The sequence below is a fragment of the Coffea eugenioides genome, chromosome 6 (assembly GCF_003713205.1).
Source record: "Coffea eugenioides isolate CCC68of chromosome 6, Ceug_1.0, whole genome shotgun sequence".
NCBI classification, from domain to species: domain Eukaryota; kingdom Viridiplantae; phylum Streptophyta; class Magnoliopsida; order Gentianales; family Rubiaceae; genus Coffea; species Coffea eugenioides.
Genome location: NC_040040.1, coordinates 29438522 through 29463463, shown reverse-complemented (window position 1 = coordinate 29463463; position 24942 = coordinate 29438522). Strand labels below are relative to the sequence as shown.

At 39.5% G+C, this 24942-nt stretch overlaps 1 protein-coding gene across 1 annotated transcript; it reads left to right on the top strand.

The window, feature by feature from the left end:
- Positions 1 to 13631: 13631 nt before the first annotated feature.
- LOC113774023 lies at positions 13632 to 18034 on the top strand. Its single transcript, XM_027318604.1, has 5 exons — positions 13632 to 13754; positions 13854 to 13990; positions 15186 to 15757; positions 16074 to 17023; positions 17807 to 18034. Exons 1-5 carry the CDS (start codon positions 13632 to 13634, stop codon positions 18032 to 18034), a joined length of 2010 nt encoding a protein of 669 aa, XP_027174405.1.
- Positions 18035 to 24942: the final 6908 nt, after the last annotated feature.

The following is a 24942-nucleotide window of genomic DNA, read 5'->3' as shown; positions in this document are numbered from 1 at the left end:
ATTGAAAAGGAAAGTTTCAAGAAGTGAAAAGGTGAAAAGCCACAAAATCAAAAGACAAAAGAAGAAAAGAGAACCTCAGTTCAAAAGTAAACTGGGACAAATTTTGTGAAGGTTCAAAAGAATGGCAGAAGGCCGAAAAATCAAAAAAAAGAAAGGAAATGAAAGAGAAAAAGCCTCAATTGTGCATAAACTGGGCCAAAATTCTGATTTAGCCCTAAAATAGGGTTGGCGCAACAATGCGATCTCAGATTCTTCAAATCACTTTTGAAATCCGCTTTCAAGCCTTAACTTTTCTAAACACCCCACCAGACCCCCATTACAAAAGCCGAAAGTCCTGACTTCTGTTCTTTGCAATGGCCCTGTCAAGAAAATTTCTGATGCCGAAAATTTTAGCTGTATTTCTGAATTACTCGGGTATGAGGAAACCCATCAGCTCGAGGGAAAAGAAAAGAGGCGAAAGAAAAAATGCAGAAAAATTCGACGTTGAAGTCCCTGGTGAATGATAAGAAAAATGCAATCAAAGTCTGAGATTTTTTGAGTTCAGAATAGGGGCAATTTTGGGAAAAGAGCGATCTTCAGTGCAATGTCCTTGAAAATCTTATTTCTTTAACTATCGCTTCAAGCCACATTACAAGCTAATAAAGTCCATTGTTGACTTATTCCTTCATGACAATCCAAAGTGAGAATTATACTTCTGTGAAATCCATCAATCATTTGTGATCGTGGGGGTATAACCAATTTTCACAGGATTAGCTATTGTTATCCATATTGTTGCAAACCTATAAAGCTCATATGTGGACTACGTTTTCTTAAGAAATAAGGGTGACAAACTCTCTGCTTTCACTAAGATGTGGTACTGAAGGGATTACATACAACTTTGAAAAAAAAAAGAGAAAAAAAAGAGACAAATTCTGACCTCCCATTTCCTTAGCCATATAAAAAAATAAAGTCACTTGATTGGTCCTGAAAGATGAACCAACCAGAAATAGTGACCCATCACCCAAAGCATTGATGCTAAAGTGGGGAAGAAATCTTTCGTAATTTGGCATTATTTTGAGAAATTCATCATGAAATGTGCTATATGAGTTTAAGCAAGACATTCAATTTTCTTCACATGATATGTTAGGAAAAGCAATTGCTTACTTTGTTCAAATAATTGGAGAGTCATCCAAACAGTTTTTGCAATTAAATGGCCCATACTGGGGCAAAATTTTGTTTATAAGATTTTGTGAAAGCAAGCCCACACAGGGGCAAATATTTGTGTAGTCCAATTGAGGATTTCGTCCAAGAATCAAATAATGCATTTTTCAAATCAGTCACGCTCATTTGAGTGCACGTAAGCCCTGTGCAGGTATTCACAGTTGAAGTCGACGAAAAGCATCTGGCGATGTGGAAGGCCGATGCCGAGGAAAAGAAAAGAAAGAAAAAAAAGGGAAAAAACAAAAACAAAACAAAAGAAAAGGAGTGGGAGGAACCTTGGTGAAAACCCGAAAGGGCGTCAAGGTAGGATTTCTGCAATGAGCAAGCACAAGGAGGAACAACTGGTGATTTGGTCCATTTGGATTTCTCCTCATTTTTTTTTGTCATGCCCCTGCCAATATTGAATTCCAGAACAAGGATACTCAGAGATTCGAATACACATCCTTTGGCCAAAACTGTGTCATTTTGTAAAACATTCTTTGGCAAATACATTCTTAGGAAATTCATTTTTACCAAATTTCTTGCATTCATGGCATTTTTATAGAATTTAAGCACAAATAGTTGTGAGTGCATTCTTGTGCATATTCATGTGAATTTTTCTTGCATACCTCATTCTTTATCATTGAATTGTGGTAAATGACAACCCCCGTGGTTTGCTCGAAGCATACTTGGGTTCAGTCATCTCTTAAAAAGGGCTAAGGTGCAACCAAGCCAATTACAAAGGCTTCGCAATATGGCAAAAAGCTTACCCGGTCAGTCTGGAAAAGCAGAGACATTTTGAATGATAAATCCAACCAAGTCAGATGCCGCGGCCAACTTCGACGAATGCATCAAAAGGCTTATGTTTACACGATTCTCAAAAGGCAAGCGGATCAAATGATGGTGGCAATTCTTTTATTTTTTCTCTTTTGCAGGAAAATTCCATGCATGGACGAAAACAATCACACCTCGCACTGGAATCGGTGTTGGAAGGAGTCCTCTGGTGAACAAAGGCAAATCGAAAATGTTGCAAGTAAATTTGACCAAAAGGTGCAACAGCATGGCGATACAGAATCAACAACACACACAAGTTGCAAAAATCCATCATAATAGGGCAAATTATCTTGTTGGAAAGATTTTCAAAAGTCGAAAAAAAGCGAAAAGAAAAGAAAAATCACCAAAAAAAATCAAAAATCAAATCAAGTTCATCTCGGCAGGACCGGGTATAATCCCGCTGACCGCTTTTTATCAAATTGGGACCGGGTTTCATCCCGCCAATCTCGGCAGGACCGGGTATAATCCCGCTGACCGCTTTTTATCAAATTGGGACCGGGTTTCATCCCGCCAATCTCGGCAGGACCGGGTATAATCCCGCTGACCGCTTTTTTCGTTGGGACCGGGTTTCATCCCGCCAACCTTGGCAGGATCGGGTATTATCCCACTGGTCGATCATCATGGCAGGTTCGGGTTTAATCCCACTGACCAATTCATTACTGGGGCAAATCTGTAGATACGTTCTCAAATAAAGTCTTATACAGTTTTCTTCATACAATCCCATTCGAATTTCCTATCTCTAGTCAATCCCAATTTTATATTTCTGTCCGGGTCTATCCCGTGGGTCTATCCCAATTTTACATTTCTGTCCGGGTCTATCCCGTGGGTCTATCCCAATTTTAAATTCATGTTCGGGTCAGTCCCGATTTCAAAATTCCTGTTCGGATCAGTCCTGTTTTAAATTCCTGCTCGGGTCAGTCCCGTTTTATTTTTCATGCTCGGGTCAGTCCCGTATTAGAATTCCTGTTCGTTGGAATCTTTTGCAACCCAATAACACAGGTAAGTATTTGGTGTCTACTTCTTTGCCTCAAGTTTTTTCAAAACTCAGACAAAGAGGGGCAAACTGTAGACACCAAATTTTGAATAATTTTATGTGGCATCTATTTCATGATTTTCATTTTAGATTGCTTGCATTCGTTGTTTACTTTTAATTTTTAGTTTTAGCTTTTAAGTTTAAAATTAGCGTAGAGTTTTTAGAAAAAAGAAAAGGAAAACATCAAAAATATGTTGTAGTCATTTTGTTTTTATTCAATGCTTTCTTGAAAAGAAAAAAGTCAAAAAATAGGCTTTAGTTGGATTGGAAAAATGAAAAAAAGAGAAAAAGGGAAAATTGGTCACAAAAATACGTTCAAATTCAATCTTTTGGAACTTTAGTTATTTTTATTAAGTTATTTTGAGAAAAGAAAAGAAAAAAAGAAAAGGGGGAAAAATGAAGAAAATTTGAAAAATGGACATTTTTATTGTTTTTATTTATTTAGTTTGTTTTTTTATTTATTTGTTCTCATTACATGGTTTTGTCATTTTGTTATTGTTATTATTATTATTATTTATATTATGTATTTATTAAGTTAAAAAAAAAAAAGAAGGAAGAAACGCGACTGCAAGCTGCGTTTTTCGCAGCTTGCAAGAAAGGACTTCGGGCAGCCCTTGATGGCAAATATGGAAGAAAGTACTGGAGTTTTAGGGTTGGAGGCTCCCATATAAATAGGGAAAGAAAGAACAGCCGCAAGGGGGGTGGAAAAAATTGAGAGGTTGACGACGGCAAAAGAAAATACAAGGCAAACGAAAACAGCTTGGAGAGCTACGGGAAGAAAAGCCGAGGGTTTGGGGGGGCTTCATCTAAGAGTTTGACGGCTAAGGTTGGTAAGAAACTAGAAACCAGGAGTGAGAGGGAGAGTTCGTGGGGACGGAAAACAAAACAGAGGATTTTTCTGGACAACGGAGGAGAGGAGCAAAAAGAGGGAGACAACGGCAGGAGTTCTTGGGGGGTTGAACGGCTGTGAGAAGAGCGGCTAGGAGAGAAAGAGCAAGAGAGGAGGATTTGGAGAAACCAGGAGAGATAGAGAGGTTTTGGGGGCGGCTGTGGATGAACGAAAGAACGAAACAGAGAGAGAGAGGATACGGATAGAGAGCTGGAGTTGAGGGGCTGTGAGAAGAAAACAGCAGAGGGGGGAAGGCAGCCAGGAGAGAAAAGGGAGAGAGGATAACAGCGAGGGTTTGAGAGAAAAAATAGAAAACTTCTTGACGGCTAGAAAAGAGCAAGGAACGAACGAACGGCAAAAGAAAAAACTAGAGAAGAAAGTGGTGCGGCGGCGGAAAAAACTGAAAAGAAAGGATCAAGGAAAAAAAACGCAAGAGTGGTAGGGCTGGAGAAAACAAAAACAGGTTGAATTGAGGGAGAGGAATCAAGAAAAGTGACGGTTGGACATCTGAGGAGAGGGGGAGGAGATAGAAAACGCAGCTTTTGAAGGAGGTTGAGAGAGTTTCTGGGCAGGAAAAATCTGGAGAGCTAACAAACGGGATGAGGGGAAATCTGGGAGGTTGAGAGACTTGGTCGGCGAACCCACAGAAAGTTTTGAGGGAGCCACGGTGCAAGGTTACGAAGGAACAACGCAAGGAAAGCCTGTCCAGGCAACCACCAGTCTGCGTCTGCCACTGCTGCTGTTTGCCATCGGCACCATCGCGCGCGAGCTGCTGCCTTGCGTCTCCAGCTCCATCACAGCATGACCACCAGGTGCATGAGCATTCGACTCCTCCTTGTTCATCGGATCCCATAAGGCGCTAGAGGTAATATCTCTCACCCTCTTCCTTGTCACATAGGCATAGATTTGCACCACAATTCATGAAACTTTTGCCGTATTTTTCCTACCTTCTGTCGTAGTTTCGTTTCCCTTGTTCTTTAAGGGCATTGATTGAGTTTTTCTATCCTCATCTCGTGGTTGAATGTGATGTTTGCATCAAGGGGACCCGGATGTTGTTGGGGGTTTCAAGGGTTTCTCAATTTGCTTCTGGGTTTGCATATTTAGAGGAGTTTCTTGCCGAAAAATGAAATCTTAGCAAAAGTCGTCTGCTTTGATCAGCGAATCTGGTGGGAAAGGGGATTGCTTAATCTTTGATCTTGAGTAATGTCTTGGTGGGTAGAGGTTCTTGGGGGTTTGGCTAATAGATCCGCAAGTTCCACTAAGATTCATTGCTGTTTACCTTCGTAAAAATCAATTTCTGAAGTTGTAGGAAATGGTCGATTCGTTGAGTTCCATAGTCTAGACTTGTTGTTTGCAGTAGTGTTAGCAAATTGCATTCCTTTCTTCGATTGCAGGGGTTTCAGCTTGTGTGTGGTTCTTGATTTGCTTGTTGTTGATTGGGATGGCTTGTCTATGTTTACCGCAAGTCTCATTTCTTTCTTTGCTGCATTTCTGGTCCAGTTCCATCATCTACTTTGTTATTTAATCTTGCGTTGGAAGAGAGAACCGGATGAGTGAGTTGAGTTTGCATGTGTAAGTCTGAAACATCTGAATCATGTTAGAACATTTTGGTTGGAACATAAACAATCAGTCTCGGTTGAGGGAGGAGTGCAGCAGATTTTCTTTCTCGGTTGGTAGAATACATGAAGAAAGCTGCGCTCCATCGTTACATTTGTTGTCTTCCATGCTCCCCGCAGCACTTCACCAAAACTGGTTTAGCCATCTGTCCTGCTAACTTTCAGTTTTGCAGCATGAATTAGGAAGAACAAACCAAAGTTGCTGGATTTTGTTTTAGCATTTGAATGTTCTTGTTTTTTCTGATTTTTGTGTTCCGAAGAGGGGGGGAAGAATGTTTGATCCCCTTACAAATTTCCTTGCTTGTTTGGATTGTGTTAGCTTAGGTGTTTCATTGCTTGGCCTGGAAATATGAAAATGCATCGAGTTTGTTGCAGAAATGTTTTGAAAGCTTGGCATGAAGTTGTTTGAGTTGTTCAGATTTGCATCTACGAGTTTCATTATGCAAAGTGAGAGGGTTGTGTGATTTTTTGCTTGGATTTAATTATGTTTAAAAGCTGATTTTGGTGAAGTGCGGATTGCAGAAGCCTTGTCTGTCTAAAATTGCAGAAGTTAAAACTCCTACGTATGCATGCATGAAACTATTTTCTAAAATTGCATTTTGACCCCTTGGCTTCTAACCAATGCTACTATGACCCAACCGATTGAATGATGTCTTCAAATTGGTCCTTGACATTTTTAATTTGGGCAACTTCATTGCTTGTTTGTTTCAATTAACTACCATGCTTTGTTTCAATTGCACTTAATTCATGATTTTAGGGACTTTGTGGCTAAGTGAGCTTTGTTTTGCCCATTTCTTTTAATTATTCTTAAATAAAGTGGTGCCTTGACCTTTTTATTATTTTGGAGGGTAATTGAATAATTTCACTTCATTGGGGCGTCAATTCAAGGGAGGTACACTCTATCCCTAATTCGCACTACATTTGACCTTACGTGCTCCTACGTGTTATGTGAATATGCATGCCTACTTCGCTTTCCTTGCCTTTCTTTGATTCCTTTCATTTATTTCATTTACTTTGGCTTTTTATTTAAGTTATTCATAATGGGGTATGTGTACACCTCTTGGCTTGTAATAGATAGGGTTCGGAGAGCATCTGGTCCAATTCCCTTTCCCCTTTATGCTTTTATGGGGTATGTGTACACCTCTTGGCTTGTAATAGATAGGGCTCGGAGAGCATCTGGTCCATTTCCCCTTCCCCCTGGTTGCTTGCTTTTGTTGCTACATGTTTAATTGCTTTATTAGGCTCTTGCATCTAGTCGAGCATGCTAAATGCTATGTGCTATGTGTTTACAAGTGTTTGGCATGTCTACTCGCTTTCCATAACCATGAATGAATGGAATGGATGAATGTACGTTTCCGCTAGTCCAACGCTAGTCGGAATTCATAGAATGGGCTAGTCCAACGCTAGACCCTTAGGGATTTCCCCTCATTAGCATATCATTTGCTTGTTCACCACATATCATGCATTTTTCTTAGTTTTATCACTTGGCATGCTCCTCGAACCCCCTTTCCCTTCATTTTAGGATTTTTGCATATCATGATAGTTGTAGGGTCCATTTGCTTGAGGGTCCCCTTCTGATAAGGGAAACGAGCGAGTGTGGCTATTCGATAGCCTTAGCACGCTAGTTTTGCCTTCTAATCAAAGGGAAAATCGAAGTCGACAAGTTAGGAGTCATTCCCATACCCGACCTGATGCATTCCCTTAGGTTCATTCATTCTCATTTATCACTCACTCATTCTTTTCAATTCACATTTTCCTTACTATTCATTTTGATTTCTACTTCACCCAATTGCACTTAATTACACCTATATGCACTTATCGCTATATTTCATACACTTGCACACAAACACTTAGAATTTTCATACGATTGCACACGTGCACCTTTTCATACACTTGCACACAAACACTCGGATTTTTAATTTCTTTCATACACTTTCACACTTGCACACTTGAGTCTCATTTGCATTAATCGACCTCTATGGGGTTTTCCTTTGTTGGCCGCCACAACTCATGTGGTTTGGGACCAAAAGCCTCACGAGAGACATCGTAGAATTTAGGATTGCATTTTCCTTTCCGTTTTGCATTCATATAGTCATATCCAACGTGCGAACATACATTGGGTAGAAAAATTAGGAAAATTGGCTTAAGTCACGCAACTAGCCTTGGCTAGGTCGAAGGGGTGCCTTGGATTTTTATCCTTGCCTTCCCCTTCGTCAAATGTGACCCCCGATCCCTCTTTTGGTTACGCAGACCCAAAAGTTCTCAAAAAGGGTTTATTTACTTTTTATTCAAAAACAAAAACACTTTTTGGGTGACTTGGTACACCCTAACTCTATACCAAGTGGCGACTCCATTTTTGATACAAAAAACCCTTTTGAGCTTTACTTGGCCAAATCGTCGCATTCTAAGTCCCATGGCCTTTTACTTTTCATTTTGCACACGTTCACACATTGCACACCACACACCACACACATCACCTCAACATCACACATTCAAATCTCATCACACTACATACCGAAAAGTGGGGCGCGACACATTGTATTAAGGCAATGGTAAGCATATCATGTTTTATAATTATACATAAAGACTGGAAAATATAACATGTCATAGTTATGTTCACAAGTATGATCAGAATCGGCAGGAAATTGCACAACTAATTGAGGAGGCGAGTTACAAAGACTCAACCAAATTGCTTCCTCCGCCTAAAAATAATGATATCATTAGTGTTGAGAATGCTGTGAGCATGCTGAAAAATGTAAATACGGTCATTTCAGCAACTGACTTATACTATTTTTCTTATCTTTTACATTAGTGAAAAATGAATTACTTAACTTTGCATCTAATACAATATAAACTATAGGTCAAGATTGCCTGGATGCGAGGAAATACTTCTTTGGTAGCTGAACAACGATCTTTTTGGTATGTTGCATGTAGTAACTGTCAAAAGGCTGTGGATGCTAATTTGGAATGGATCATCAAATGTCTGTCTTGCAGAGAAGAAGTGCCGTTGAAGCCAGGTAAACAAGGCATGCAATTTTACAATAGTGTTCTTAATAATAATTATGTTTTATTTCATTATTTAACCATTATTCACTGCTATCATATACTAGATGCCGTATTGGAATTATCATTGATGATGGAATAAGTTTAATGTATGCAGTAGTGTTTGGTACAGATACTGAAAAACTCATACCATTCATAACAGTTCAAGTAAGTGAAGCTGATGAACACGTAAGATGCTAAAAAAATCATACCATTAAGATGCTATATCTCTATTTTCTTTTGTCTATGGTTGCATTGATTGGCCTGCAAATCTGGTAATACCCCTCTGGTCCTCATCTTATTTTGTTGTTCTTTCCAAGGACAAGACTCAATCATAGTCAAGAAACAAAATTCCTAACTGGAACTAGCTAAAATTTTCTTTTAGCCAGCATTAAGATAGCCCATGTCACCTTCAATCTATGTTACTATTAAACTTTATTCTGAAATTGCATCGTGTTTACATTTTCTGGTAGTTCATAAATTTTCTGAAAATACAGGATATTGAGCTTTTTTTTTGTTTATTTGCAAAATATAGAGTATTGAGGTTTTTTATGAAATTGCATCTGCAATTGATAACCATCAAGTCCTGTGCTTTGTCCGCCATTTTGATTCGGATTATCAAAGACAAAAATATGATAAGTATAGCATCGTCAAAATATACACTGCTGAAGAATTGGCTGAAATCAACTCGAAAATCACTCACGCAGCTGTCTCTAATCCTGTAGAAGAACTTGTTCCAACTGCTATGAGCATAACTGAGAAGCCAACCAGCACCATTGAACAGGTTGACTTAACTGCTGGATCCACTTTCACTGACCAACCTGCCACTGAAGGGCAATTCTTCAGCCCAACAACAAAAATGATCCTAGATTCAATTGGGCACAAGTCTGATAGTGCAGATAAGCCAACCTTTTCAAACGTTGCTGCAAAAAGAAGTGATGCGATCATCCAAGCTACTACCAAGAACGTGGTGATACCAACCGGACCAATCACTAGAGCTCGTGCCAAGCGAATGAGGGAGCAATTGAATATCTTGGTACGTGTGGTACAAGAATCTAAGGAAGGTAGTTCGATCTTTGAAGACGGTTCGGAGTACATGACTCTACTCCAACTAGAGGATCAAGACCCTTGACACAAGGCACTTCGAGTTACAAGATCTATCAAGTTCAAGTTAATCAATTTTTTTTCGTTTCAATTAGTAGAATAAAGCAAGTGACTTAAGTGTTGTAGTCCTTGCCATTTTTAGTCATTCGTTACCTTATTTTTAGCTATTAGTTTCGGCCATAGTCCCTTGTTGGGTTCGGCCATGATGGGCCATAGTTGGGCCGAATTCTAGTTTCCAAGTTTCATTAGGGTTTGAGTTGTGAGAAGCTATAAATAAGCTTCAAGCCAACAACAACAGGAGATTTTGATTCATTAATAAAATTGAGAGAATTCTCTTGGCTTCTTGCAAGCACCCCTTGAACATCTTAAATAGTTTTCTAGGAAGTCCAACTTTGGCTTATCAAACAAGAAACGCACTTGTTTGTGGCACCATCTTACCAAAATTCCTTGGTTCGCTAATTCGTTAAGTCGCGAGTTGAGAACGTATCAAGAGTGTTCATAACTTAGAGGATTAGATTGGGTCGAAAGGGATTCCGCCAACCAAACCTGGAAAATTCTCCATCAAGATCGTGGGTTTCGTGAGGATGAATTTCACCGTCAGGGAGGAATTCGCATCAGTTGGCATCAGAGCTGGTTGATGGTTTTCCAGGTTATATCTTCTTAATTCCAGCCTTTGTGTCGTGTCGTCAATTCATAGTTGTGTCTTGTCTTGTTTCTTATTCGGTTAATCCAGCCAAAAAAAAAAGCAAAACAAAACCGCTAGTGTTCTTGGTTGTCGCATCCTTATTGTTGTTTCTATTGAATCTTGTGCAATCTGTCCGTGTCTTGTTATTGCCAATTTCTATTGAGTCTTGTGTGTTAAAACCTGCTCGTGTCTTGCTGTTATCACTTCCACCGCTTGGGTCCAGCAAATTCAAGTGCAATCGGTGTTGATAGTCGTGTCTTGGATTTTTTTTCTTTCTGTTTTGCTGCACTTGTCTTTGTGTCTTGGATTGATACTACTGTCCGAATTGCCTCCTCATTGTTTGAGCTTGTTCCCTGTTCAGCATCTTCTTATTGTTATTGTGAATTAAGTCCAAACCTGAGTCAAAAAACAAAAAAAAACAACAAAACAAAATCTGTTGTGGCGCTAGAAGAAGGTCAGCCGCCACTTGATTCTTGTTGTTGCATTCAAAAAAAAAAGGGAAAAGAAGACAACGATTGATTTCATTAAATCGTTGGATACCGAGAACAAAACTTGAGTTTCTTGGAGTTATTGGTTGTTTACAACAACAATCTTGAAGTTCTTGAAACTTTGGGTGCAATTCTTGAAACCCTTGAAACCCCAAACTGTCTTTACAAAACATGTGGTACTTGGGCTGTTGAGAGAGCAAAATCATCATCAAGTTGCGTTTCTTGAGTTCTGGAAATTGATTCTTGAATTCTTGAACGAAGCTTAAAGGTTGCTGGGGGTTGGGAACCAAATCTCGAACCAATCAAGCTAGCCAAAAGAACAAAAAAATTTTCCCAACCGCACCTTAGTTGTTTCAAGTTCTTGGCAGAGATATAAAACAAAAAAAAAAGAAAGAGACACCATCAGCCATGAAAATTATCTTGAAAACCTCCAAAAAATTGGGAGTTGGGTGTGTCAACAACCATCCCAAATGGCTGACCTTTCACCAGCCACAAACCCGCAATTAAACCCTACTCCAAATCCAAGTGGGATTGGGTTTGCTTAAAGTTGAGCAAGCTGTCCAAGATCTCGTTTGACAGCCAACCAAATCCTTGTGGGGATAGGAAAAAAGGAATATTTCCGGACTTAAACCAAGAACCTTTGCTTGTCAACATTTCCTAAATTTGGTGCAACAATATCATTCGACAATTGTTCTTGAGTCCGATTGCTGTAGTTTTTGAGTCAGTTGTCCAGTTTTTATTTTGGTCTCTTCCAGTCATTAAAAGTTGTTTTAAAGTCCTAGTTTAGTTTCTAAGTGTCAGTCATCCGATTTTTATTGTGTCCAACAACTAGTACGCATTCCGTCAATTCTAGCCTTATTCATTCCACTGTCCAGTTTCCTCCATTTCACCTCTAATCTGGCCGAGCCTCATTTAAGTCGCTTCTTGGTTGAAGTTAGTTGATTTTTGAGGAAAATCTTCCAATTTCTTCAAGGGCAGCAAGCGGAGGCCTTGCGAATAATTTTGTGAGGAATATTTGAGAGAAAACTTGAGTGAATACACGAGCGAGAGTGTATACACGTGAGGGAGTGTGTGAGGACAACACTTTGTTTCTTGTTTTACTTGTTTTACAGGTTATTCAAATATGTCGCAAGGAGGAGAAAGGGCCAATCCACCACCAAGTGCCCTTCCATTTGATATGAAGCTATTGGCGGAAGCGTTGGAGGCAAAATTCAAGAGGATGTTGGACGACACTTTGGAACCTACTTATAGTGAGTTGTCCTGCAACAAAGGTTCCCCGAGTACACCTCATAGTTCTCACGGGAAATCTAAGGTTGTGGGGTCCGAAATAGGGTTGTAATCGAGTCGAGTCGAGCTCGAGTATCGCTGTACTCGAGCTCGACTCGACATACAGATAGGGTGCTCAAGCTCGAGCTCGAGCGAGTAGTATTATTGGAGCTCGAGCTCGAGCTTGAAGCTTGCTCGCAGTACTCGAGCTCGACTCGCATGGGCTCGAGTCCATGCGAGCCTTATCGAGCTCGATTTATTAAATTTCATTTTCTTGATAATTTTTGAGCGAAAAGACATTATTGCCCTTTTAAAATTTTTATATGACTTGAAATATTTCGTAAATTCGACAATTTTTTTGGGTATAAGGGTAATTTTATAATAATAATATATTAAATAATTAAAATTAAAATGGTCGATAAGGCTCGTCGAGCCTTCGAGCATCACTTCTAGATGCTCGAAATCGACTCGATAGCCTTATCGAACTGCTCAAACTCGACTCGAACTCAGTTTGACCGAGTTCGAGTCAAGCTTTTGATTGAACTGCTCGCGAGCTACACCGAGTTCGAGTCAAGCTTTTGACCGAGCTGCTCGCGAGCTACTCGTGAGCAGTTCGGTTCGATTACAGCCCTAGTCCGAAAGTTTCAATGATGAAGAGGAATTCATTAGGTGTCCCAAGCCTAAACCACGGACCCGAGAAGAAACCTCCGACCCTTTCAAAGGCATTAAGATGAAAATTCCAGAATTTAAGGGATGGTCAGATTCGAAAGCATATTTGGAGTGGGTGTTGAAGGTGGAGATGATTTTTGCTTGCCAAAACTATACGGATGAGCAAAAGGTAAAGTTGGCCGTGATCGAGTTCAATGAATATGCGGTCGTATGGTGGTATCAACTTAACGCATCTCGACGAAAGAGTAGGCTACCGGAGATCATGTCTTGGACCGAGTTAAAGGGCATGATGAGGACCCGATTTGTGCCCAACCATTACTATAGAGATTTGTACCGACGGTTACAAACTCTTACGCAAGGCATTAGGAGTGTAGATGAATATCACAAGGAGATGGAGATTCTCATGCTAAAGGCCGATGTTCAAGAAGACAAGGAAGCAACCATGGCGAGATTCTTAAATGGCCTTCAACCTGACATTGCCGAGAAGGTTGAGTTGGAGCATTATCTAGAGCTCCACGAGTTGGTGACCAAAGCTGAAAAGGTGGAGCATCGTCTTAAGAGGAGGGGTAATCCATGGACTGGATATTCTTATTCTACCCCAAATTCAAGACAATTCACTCCAAGGAATGAGCGAAGGAGCGAAGACCGAGGAGGGTTCAATCGAGCAAAACCTGTGTTTCCTAACAAAGTAAAAGTCGAGCCAACTAAGGGAGATAACAAAGGGAAATTGGTGACCAACCAAGCCAAAGTAGGGGGAATATATGATCGATACTTCAAATGCCAAGGGTGGGGACACATTGCCAAGCATTGTCCTAACTAATGGATCATGCTAGTCCTACCTAATGGGGAAATCGTCACCGATGATGAAGCCGAATATGTCGATATGCCACCCTTAGCTGTGGATGAAGATGACTCGGATGAAGAAGAAGAACATGCACTTGAGGGTGAAGTGGGATTCGGGCTTGTTGCACGACGAGCCTTAACCGCACGACCCCTAGAGGATGATGAGCAATGAGAAAACATCTTCTATACACGTTGGTTAGTTCAGGGCAAGTTATGCAGTCTTATCATTGACGGCGACAGTTGCACAAATGTTGCTAGTGCTACTATGGTGGAGAAGTTGGGCTTGCCAACTACGGAGCACCCCGGCCCTACAAACTTCAATGGCTTAATAATAGTGGGGAGGTTCGAGTAGCCAAACAAGTGTTGGTTTCCTTCAAGATAGGTCGCTATGAAGATGAAATTCTGTGTGACGTGGTACCCATGCATGCAAGCCACATAATCCTTGGGCAACCGTAGCAATATGATAGGCGAGTGAACTTCGAGGGCATGAGTAACAAGTACTCTTTCATGTATATGGACCGCAACATTACTCTTGCACCCCTATCGCCTAAGCAAGTTCGTGCCGACCAAGAGAATCTTCAAAAGGAATTCGAGTTAGAAAGTGAGCGAAAAAAGAAGGAACTTAGAGCCGAACAAAATGAAAAGAAAAAGGCACATGTACATTCGGCTAGTGTGGAAAGGAAAAGAAAAGAGGGGAAAAATGAGGGAAAGCACTTGATGCTCGTAAAAGCCAAACAAATACAGCGAGCTATGAGTGCAGGACAACCACTTCTTGTACTTGTATGCAAAGAAGTAGGGTTGTCCAATGATGATCCATTTACTAACTTCAACCGTTGTTGTTCCACTTTTGCAGGATTACAAGGTTCTAAGTGGTTTACCACCCATTCACGGGATTGAACACCAAATAGACTTTGTACCTGAGCAACCGTACCTAATCGTCCGGCCTACAAGAGCAATCCTGAGGAAACAAAGGAGCTACAACGTCAAGTGGACGAGTTGCTAGACAAGGGATGGGCGAGAGAGAGTTTGAGCCCTTGCGCGGTGCCGGTGATTCTAGTACCTAAGAAGGATGGTGCATGGAGCATGTGCACGACTGCCGAGCTGTAAACGAATTAACGGTAAAGTATCGTCACCCTATACCTAGGTTAGATGATATGCTTGATGAGTTACATGGTGCAGTCATTTTTACCAAAATTGACTTAAAGAGTGGATACCATCAAATTCGAATTAAGAAAGGATGAATGGAAAAGTGCTTTCAAAACTAAGTATGGTTTGTATGAATGGTTAGTAATGCCTTTCGGGTTAACCAATGCACCTAGCACCTTTATGCGGCTTATGAACCATGTCTTGAGACCATTCTTAGGAAAATTTGTAGTAGTTTATTTTGACGATATCCTTATTTATAACCGTAGCATGGAAGAGCATCTTGAACATTTAAAAGCTGTTTTGGATGTACTTCGAAGGAGAATCTATACGCTAATCTCAAGAAGTGCAATTTTGGTACTAACCACCTTATGTTTTTAGCATTTGTGATCAGTGCACAGGGGATACAAGTGGATGAGTCTAAGGTACAGGCTATCCAAGAGTGGCCAACCCCTAAGTCCATTGGGGATGTGCGTAGCTTTCATGGGCTTGCAAGCTTCTACAGACGATTTGTGAAGGATTTTAGCATCCTGGCCGCCCCACTCACTGCACTCATCAAGACAATCGAGAAGTTCATCGGGGGGGAGGAACAAGAGCAAGCCTTCCGAACACTAAAAGATAAGTTAACACATGCACCCATTTTAACCCTCCCTGATTTTGCTAAAATTTTTGAAATTGAATGTGACGTTTCAGGGATAGGAGTTGGAGCCATACTAATGCAAGAAGGTAGGCCTATGGCATACTTTAGTGAGAAGCTCAACGGGGCCGCTTTGAACTACTCGACCTATGACAAGAAATTATATGCCTTGGTTCAAGCAATACGAGTATGGCAGCACTACTTGAGACCCAAGGAGTTCATAGTTCACACCGATCATGAATCTCTCAAGTACTTGAAGGCACAACACAGCCTTAACAAGAGCATGTGCGATGGGTTGCCTTCATTGAGACATTCCCGTTCGTCATCAAGTATAAGAGTGGTAAGAGTAATATAGTGGTCGATGCACTATCCCGCAGGTATTCTCTACTCACTACTCTTGATGCTAATTTACTCAGTTTCGAGTTACTCAAAGATATGTATGTGAGCGATACCGACTATGGTGACACATTCCAGAATTGCTCTCAAGCTGCCCAAGGAAATTATTCGATTTTTTATGGTTACCTATTCTACTTAAATCGCCTTTGCATCCCTAACTGCTCCGTTCGACTCTTACTAGTAAAAGAAACACATAGAGGTGGTTTAATGGGACATTTCGGAGTTGCAAAGACTCTATCTATGTTGCAGGAGCATTTCCACTGGCCACGGTGGTGAGCCGATGCATAGTATGCAAGAAGGCAAAATCTAAGGTACAACCCCATGGTTTATACTTGCCTTTACCAATTCCTGATGCACTTTGGGTAGATCTTTCCATGGACTTTATTCTTGGCTTACCTAGGTCTAAGAAAGGGCATGACTCTATTTATGTAGTTGCTGATCGATTTTCAAAAATGGCACCCTTTATTGCTTGCCATAAAACGGATGATGCATCTCACATAGCAAACTTGTTTTTCAAAGAAATTGTTCGGTTGCATGTCATTCCTAGGACCATAGTGTCTGATAGAGATGTCAAATTTCTCTCTTATTTTTGGAAGACTTTGTGGTCAAAGTTGGGCACTAAATTACTATTTTCAACCACTAGTCATCCACAAATAGATGGACAAATCGAGATTGTCAATCGCACTCTCTCTACTCTTTTACGCACTATCATGAAATCCAACTTGAAAAATTGGGAGGAGTGCCTACCTCACGTAGAGTTGGCATATAATAGGGCTGTATATTCCACTACTCAATACTCTCTGTTTGAAATTATTTATGGATTTAACCCCTTAATACCTTTGGATTTGACCCCGTTACCTTTGAGTAAAAGAGCTAACCTCAATGGGCAACAAAAGGCTGAATTTGTTCGAAAGTTACATGAGAAGGCTCGCTTGAACATAGAGAAGCGTACGGCCCAAATTGTTCAACAAGCCAACAAAGGTAGACGCAAACTTGTGTTCAAACCAGGTGATTGGGTTTGGCTACATCTGCGCAAAGAACGGTTCCCTATCCAACGCCATAGCAAGCTCTCACCTCGTGGCGATGGACCATTCCAGATCCTTGAACGCATCAACGACAACGCCTACAAATTGGATCTGCCTGGTGAGTATGGTGTTAGTGCTGCTACATTCAACATCTCTGACTTAAGCCCATTTGATGTAGATGATATGCTTGATTTGAGGACAAATCCTTCTCAAGAGGAGGGGAATGATGCGGTCATCCAAGCTACTACCAAGAACGTGGTGATACTAATTGCACCAATCACTAGAGCTTGTGCCAAGTGAATGAGGGAGCAATTGAATATCTTGGTGCGTGTGGTACAAGAAACTCAGGAAGGTAGTTCGATATTTGAAGACGGTTCGGAGTACGTGACTCTACTCCAACTAGAGGATCAAGACCCTTGACACAAGGCACCTCGAGTCACAAGATCCATCAAGTTCAAGTTAATCAGTTTTTTTCGTTTCAATTAGTAGAATAAAGCAAGTGACTTAAGTGTTGTAGCCCTTGCAATTTTTAGTCATTCGTTACCTTATTTTTAACTATTAGTTTCGGGCATAGTCCCTTGTTGGGTTCAACCATGATGGGCCATAGTTGGGCCGAATTCTAGTTTTCAATTTTCATTAGGGTTTGAGTTGTGAGAAGCTATAATTAAGCTTTAAGCCAACAACAACAAGAGATTTTGATTCATTAATAAAATTGAGAGAATTCTCTTGGCTTCTTGCAAGCACCCCTTGAACATCTTAGATAGTTTTCTAGGAAGTCCAGCTTTGGCTTATCAAACAAGAAACGCACTTGTTTGTGACGTCATCCTACCAAAATTCCTTGGTTCGCTAATTCGTTAAGTCGCGGGTTGAGATCGTATCAAGAGTGTTTGTAACTTAGAGGATTAGATTGGGTCGAAAGGGATTTCGCCAACCAAACCTAGAAAATTCTCCATCAAGATCGTGGGTTTCGTGAGGATGAATTTCACCGTCAGGGAGGAATTCGCATCAAGAAGCTTAACTTTTGAAGCTCCAATTCCCAGAACTAATGTACCTTCTGCTGAGAAGACAACCATTGAAGTTGTTCCCTCAATTGCTGCAAAAAACGGTACTGAAGACAAGAAGCCTGCATCTCCAAAATCTGCTCATATGAGCCCTCTCAAGAAGCCACATGAATCTGCAAAATGAAGCAGCCACATAGGTTCATGTTCTCTTTTGTTCATCCTTTTGTTCATCATGTATGCTACTGAACTTCTAGCATGCTATCTTTTGCCATCATATTAGAATCCATTAACATTCTCTCTATGACTAGAAGTTAATGGATCCTAATATATGATATTATGTAACTAAAATGAACTTTGAAAAAGACTATTAGCATGACAATGTATCTCTACTTGGGACTTAATTGTACTGGAAGGTGTGTAATTGCTACTGAAATTGTTGACAGCTATCTATGAATGATAATTATGGTATTATGTACCTATTCTGCAACTAGAATTGTTATATATGTTTTTCCAATGATCAGTATTTTTGGGAGGGCCAAGGTTGTGCCTTGCACAGCCTGGTTCCTCTACTATATTGAATATAAGCTATGGCCTCTTGATAGTATGTGCATTTCTTAATATGTATCAGATCAATTGGGATAAAAGAAGGAGGTAGGGGTAAATAACATTAAACTTCGATAAGATTTTCTATTCTATGGATAACCTCAGATGAGATGGCAGAGATTGCCAATATATGATGCTGGAGTATATTAGATGCAGCATTTTTTTTCTTAAGGCCATGATGTAGTTGCCTAATACTTTCAAGCTCTACATGTCATTAATACCATTTGACATGTAGCAATCTTTTAACTAAGGCCAAGGTTGCAACTTATTCCTCTCGTTATTCTTTTAAGCTCTTACGATGTGAACTGCTCTTGATTGTTATGATAATGCTTTTTTTTTGTTCCTCCTTCTCTATCTTAGTTAAGATTAACATGCCAATGTCCTGATTAAATTTGACGTTAGTTGCTTCTTTATATTTTCAGGTCATTTGAAAAAGCCAAAAAGTTTGATCGAGTCCTGTGTTTCAACAGGAGCATCAGAGAACTTGCAAACTGTTGATGCAAAGTTTCCTTCAATTTGGAACCTATAGTGTTTAATGGTGTCAAAATTTCTGCAACTTATAGTTATGTTGATATATGCTGCCTAATATGGTTAGTTGTTGAGAGATGATAATATAGAATAAGATAGCTAAAAAACTTGCTAGTTTTAGAATATGCGATCAGTTAAATCTGTGTTTAGCAGGAACATGGCACAACATATTTACTGTACATATGTACGCATAATACTTTAGTATGAGAATGATGTTTGTCAGTTGATTTAATGTAAATCTCTTGTATTTAAGCCGAATAGCTTCAGTAGAGCACCATGTGGGTTTGGTTTCTAATTCTAATAAATTAGTTTGCTAGCACATATGGTGGGATTTTGGGCCAGTTGGTATAACAGAGACCGGAAAGGGATAAAAGTGCTTTTGCCTTTGTACGCGATTAAAATTTCAAGCCTGTAAAATGACAAGAAAAAAGAAATACACGACAAATATGTAATATATAAATTTAGGAAAATATGTGGGTACAATCTCTGAAATTTTTTCGAACTTATAGAGAGTTTCCTTCGATTCTTCTCCTCAAACGCCAATCCAAGGGTTTCGCAACTTGTTCTTGGATCAACCACCGATTCCTTCAAATCTTGATATGAAAGATTTGAAGAACTTGAAAATATTTGAAGGCTCAAGCCTTGATATGTGGAAGACTTGAGGAGCTTGAAGACCTAGACCTTCGTAGTTTGGAGCTTCAATACTGGAGCGTATGAGATGCCTCTTGATGTGTGTCTTTGACTTAGTAGAGAAACCTCTATTTATAGCCGTAGGAAGAGGTAGAGGTTGAAAATATGTATACCACTCTAGTTGTCTTGCAAGACACGCAGTCACATTAGGACTGTGCCAACTTAAATATTATCTCTTCATTTTATATTTACTAATAAAGAGATAATACTAATAAATAATTCTTTGATTAGCCAAACTTGTAGGGACACGTGACGTGGCGCCATTTGGTTGGACAAGCTATTGCAGTATATAAGAAATACATACAAATTAAACAACTCTAAATATTATCTCTTTAATAAGAAATAAATATTTAGATATCTATCCAATAGACATGTGACATGATATGATTTGGTTGGTAGAGACATCCCAATAATTTCAATTAATTGGAACACCTCAACTTGACACGTGGCAAAATATAATTGACCATTTAATAACCAATTTTTTCAAGTGTATATGACATGTGGCAATATCCAATTGGATAGAAATAAGCCACAAAAATAATTTATAGACCAATGGTAATTTTAAGAATTAATTAAAATTTCATTGTCTACAAATGCCCCCTCGAAACTTGTTCGCGAATGCTGAAGACTGAAGCAAGATTGGAACGGACAAGTTTCGACATTCTTCTTTTTTTTCCCAATTTGATTTGAATGCCGCAAGGCTGAGATTTAAGCATCAATATAGCCACGGGCCTTGGTTAATTCATACGATATAGCCATGGGTCTTGATTAATTCACTTGAACTTCACATTTTATATGGATTCATAGTCACGGGTCTTGATTAAGCCATATAATGTAGCCATGCAAAACATTTAAATCCCACCACCGCTCCAATCATCAAATGCATGTACACTTTAGCAGGACTTGTGCCATGACCGAATGATCTCATTCTAGAGTTTCACATTAACTTGCAAACTCTGCTTCATGGAAGGCAAGTAATATGAGTGTTTTAATATTCCAAAGCGAACAAGAAGAATTCCTTAGTTGAATCTATTATGAACTCCATTTTGCTGAACTATGGCTTAAGTAGGCAATGAATTCGAACTCCAAATCAATTTGAAATCCTTAACCACTAGTCTCCTTACGGCTTGTAAAATCCAATCATAGAAGGATCAAACTTTTATCAAGAGCCTAAATATAAACCACAATCCCATATCATAAAGAATTTTTTTTTCTTTTCGCGTCTAACTTCAAATCAAACCTACCACCTTAATCCAGGAGATCTATGCACGGCACATTCAAAAGGTCAATTGCCATAGAGAATTCCGAGTAGTACTTGATGATGTTTAAGAAAGTCCTAAGGCCAGATTCCAAGTAGTATTTGATGTTGATGATGATTAGGAAAGTCCCGAGGCCAGATTCCAAGTAGTATTTGATGATAATTAAGAACCTACAAGATATGCATAGTCAAATTGGAAAGTCTCGAGGCCAGATTCACGTTGAAATCACAATTAACATTGAACTCGAGTTCCTAATTTCTCCACAAATTGACTCCAAACAATAAAGCTTGCACGGCTCCCCTTTCAATTGTACATGAAATTACTTCCTTTCAATATCCTAACAACAATCCATACAGGATTGGGAGTTTACCCTTATCCAAATTGAAACTACCTTTCATCCAGATTCTCCTCGGACCCAACACAATGCTACTAGTATAAATAATCAAGACTAGAGCCATAGATTCACTTGTGAGAAGCTAGAAACAACAATAATTTTCTGCTATTGCCGAGTTGCTTTGTAGTTGCTACCAACACTCTCTTGAAGCTCGTAATTCGAAAATTGCTGTCTAGAATTGTTACAGTTGCTAGTGCCAGCTTTTTGTCACTACTAGTGTGGAATTTTACTATTAACATCACGCCGATTTAGAGGTGATTATCTCAACTCTTTGTCCACTGTTCATAAATATTCATACTTTTAGCATGGTAGTCACTTCGCATGCAAGATATAGAAGCTTTTATACCATTGATTTGCATGCATCCGTTAATTTGTTTTGGCACTTTGCGTGTGACTACTACTTGTAGTTTTGCATACCAATCTGCCACGGCTTGAATTTGGAAAGTTGAATCATCAACTTATTATAAAATGACATGATTGCCGAGTCTCGTAGCCTGTGGCGAATTAATATATGAATCCTTGCATGTTTCAATTACAAGTATCTCCACCAAGTTGTATCGGACTCTCGGCACTTCATGATTATCTAACAAAGCAAAGTGGCCTTTTAAGGTTGCACCATGAAACGGATCAATGCATTAGCCACCATAATTACCCCCTATAATTGAGACCCCACCGATCCATATTGCTTACCTTTTTGACATCCAAACTTGATACTTGATTGACCTGTCGAAATTGTAACCTCTTTATTAATTATTTGTGAACATCCCATCTCACTTTTACTTTTTATTGTCCGGTCTAACTTCAATAGGAACTCAGCATCCCGCTCAAGGAATTAGAAACTCAGCCACGAGGTAGTTTGATTGCCAAAGTCTCGTAGAAAAAAAAAATTTTACCAACTCGACCCTTCCTTTTTTTTTTCAAATTTCAGCAACCATGAAAATTAAAGACTACACCACGCCATTGCCCCATATTTCATTGACGGATGAGAGGAGAGGGTCTCAATCGAAAAGTTTATCATTATATGTGAAAAAGCCAGCGATCGGCACATTTGCTGAACTTTTTATATCCCTTGAAGGACGCTTTCATCTCGAAGATTGGACTAGCAAGTGGACTAAGGAAGTGGTGGCATCATCGACTTTCTCCACTACGTCGAGAGAAGAAGAAGTGGTCATATTAAACTCGTCACTTCACAATAGAGATCCAAAAATAGCCAAATTCACACTTCTGTTCGTGGGATTCAATATTGACAAAACTACATGAAAGATTCCTTCTTCCTTCTTTGGCGAGGCGTGCTTCACCTCTCATGATTGGAAATGGATTGAGGATATTCTTGAAAAATATAAAGAAGTGCTCACACGTGCCGGCATCTTTGAAGTTGTCTACGCGTCGCGATTCTCTTACGACCGCTGTGAAAATATCTTACGAGCTTTCTTCAAATATTGGTGTCCCTCGAAAAATACATTCCATACGTCCGTTGGGGAGTTGTCCATCACACTTTGGGATCTTTATCAACTTGGTGGTCTTTCGATCGATGGCTCGTTCTTTGATGAAGTTGTTACTTTAATGCAGGAGCTTCTCACTCGTGACAAAGAAGGGAAGCCACTTCTCCCTGAGAGTTGCAGGCATCTCTTTTCGGCTTACTATCACCTCTGGATGAATGACCAAGGAGTGTGGATGAAAGATTGGATCCACTTCTGGTTCAAAGGAGATGCTAGGTATAGGGCTCCTCTGAACAGGGCGAATAGAAGAAAGACCACATCTAAATCGAAAATGACCTATAATCTTTCGGGAAGCGTAGAGTCTCATGACCTTACTGATACAAAGGATTTTAACATCCCTTTTGATATATTGGATATCCTAGGGTTTTTAAGAAAGGAAACCTATATTGTGGCATTCATAGCGTGTTGGATTTGCAAGTTTCTTTTACCAAGTAAAAAGGTCGATCGCATCTGTCCAAGTGTCTTCAAGGTTGCATGCTTAATGGCCACAGGAAAAAGATTTTACCTTGTAATTCCTGTGCTTGCGAGTATATATCATGGGTTGAGGGAGATCGTCTACGCCCCTAATTTTGGACAATGCGGGGTAATTTTTCCAATCCATTAAGTCTATGTTCGGATTGGCCAATACTTTGACATATATTATGAGAATAATCAAAGTGAGTAGCCACCACGCGCACATGACGAGATTTAGCGGTGAGAATATGACAATATTTTATGGTAAATCAGAAATCGAGGGAATCTTCAAAGAAGTGAATCCTTTGATACTTTTCAAACTGTACTGGATTGAGAATGAAGAAAAAGTGTTGATCGATGATGGATCCTTATCATCAAGGCTCACGAGCTACTTTATTAGTCAACGCTCTTACCACTTAACTCTATGTAAGGACAATATTTTCATTATTGAAAAATATAATCCTTATAGGTTTAGCAGACAATTCGACTTCTGTCAGGATATTCCAAATAACTTGAAAGAGATCATTCATACTTATACTTTGAGTGAAACTATTCAATTATGGGATTTCTCAGTTCGCACGCAGACGCAATCTCAGATGACTACACCTACGCATAGGAAGCATCCATTGATCACCAAAAACTATGATGCCTGGTAGTCAAAACGGTTAAATAGCATCTCTTTAACTTCCTTTAAATTTACGGTTAAGATCCCTTAACAGTCATCGAAGAAGGGCAAGGTTACTTTTATCAATGAGCCGATACATTATAATGGAGCTATAGAGACTGTAACAGGTTTTACTGCATCTACCTTGCAGGGAGGTAAAATGACAGGCACTCGCCTGAAAAGTGTTGTCACAAAAAATAAGCTTTCAAAGAATTCTCAACGGGTTTTCAAAAAGACGAATCTAAAAACTCTAGTAAAGAAGGCGCCATCCACCATTCCAAAATCTTTAATCATGACTTCCATGGGAGAAGACGTTGAAATTGAAATGTTGGATGATTACGATTCTATCAAGGCTATTGAAAAGGAATGAGTTCAAGCCCAGGGCACCAAATCTACCCAAGGAGAAATCCATTCATTGGCAAGCGGCAGTAGCAGTCAAGATCGTCATTGGAACCGATCAAAGAAGAGAATATCTTCTGATTTGGAGGAAGTTTCCTTTATACACCGTCGATTGGAGTGTTGCCACTTAAGATAATCATCTCTCCATTTTTTTTCTTTTTTTGTAACCTTTTTTTCTTTCTTTTTTATTTTAACTTTCGTAACTTTTTCCCTTTTTTTTTCTTTTTTCAGCCCCATTTCTTGAATTTCGTTAAGAAAATATTGATACCAATTCACCAATTGAAATTGAAACTGATGATACAATTTCAAACAAGAAAAGTGACGAAATCGTTATCAGCATTCCAAAACAACTTGCCCTAAGTGGAGGTACCCCATCAATGCATAAGAAGGAACAAACTAGTTCACATGAAATCCGAAAAAGACCTAAGGTAGCATTGGTCTCAGAATTTCATGGGCAAAAATTTATCCAAGGGCATCGAAGAAAATACTTGTAAAGTTTGTGGATGGATTTTCGCGAGCAGATTCTTGACACTCCTATTGAGCAGATCTCTTCTTTAAAAGAGTGTGCAGAGAAAATTATTCCAAAAAACACAAGGATGGATC

Bases quoted from the DNA above. Each gene is read 5' to 3' on its own strand.
- LOC113774023 (XM_027318604.1), top strand. From the start codon at position 13,632: ATGCTAGTCCTACCTAATGGGGAAATCGTCACCGATGATGAAGCCGAA. The intron at 13,991-15,185 runs GTTCGAGTAGCC...ATTTGTGATCAG, and splicing joins GGCTTAATAATAGTGGGGAG to TGCACAGGGGATACAAGTGG. The intron at 17,024-17,806 runs GTAGATGATATG...TTCTCCATCAAG, and splicing joins CTGACTTAAGCCCATTTGAT to ATCGTGGGTTTCGTGAGGAT.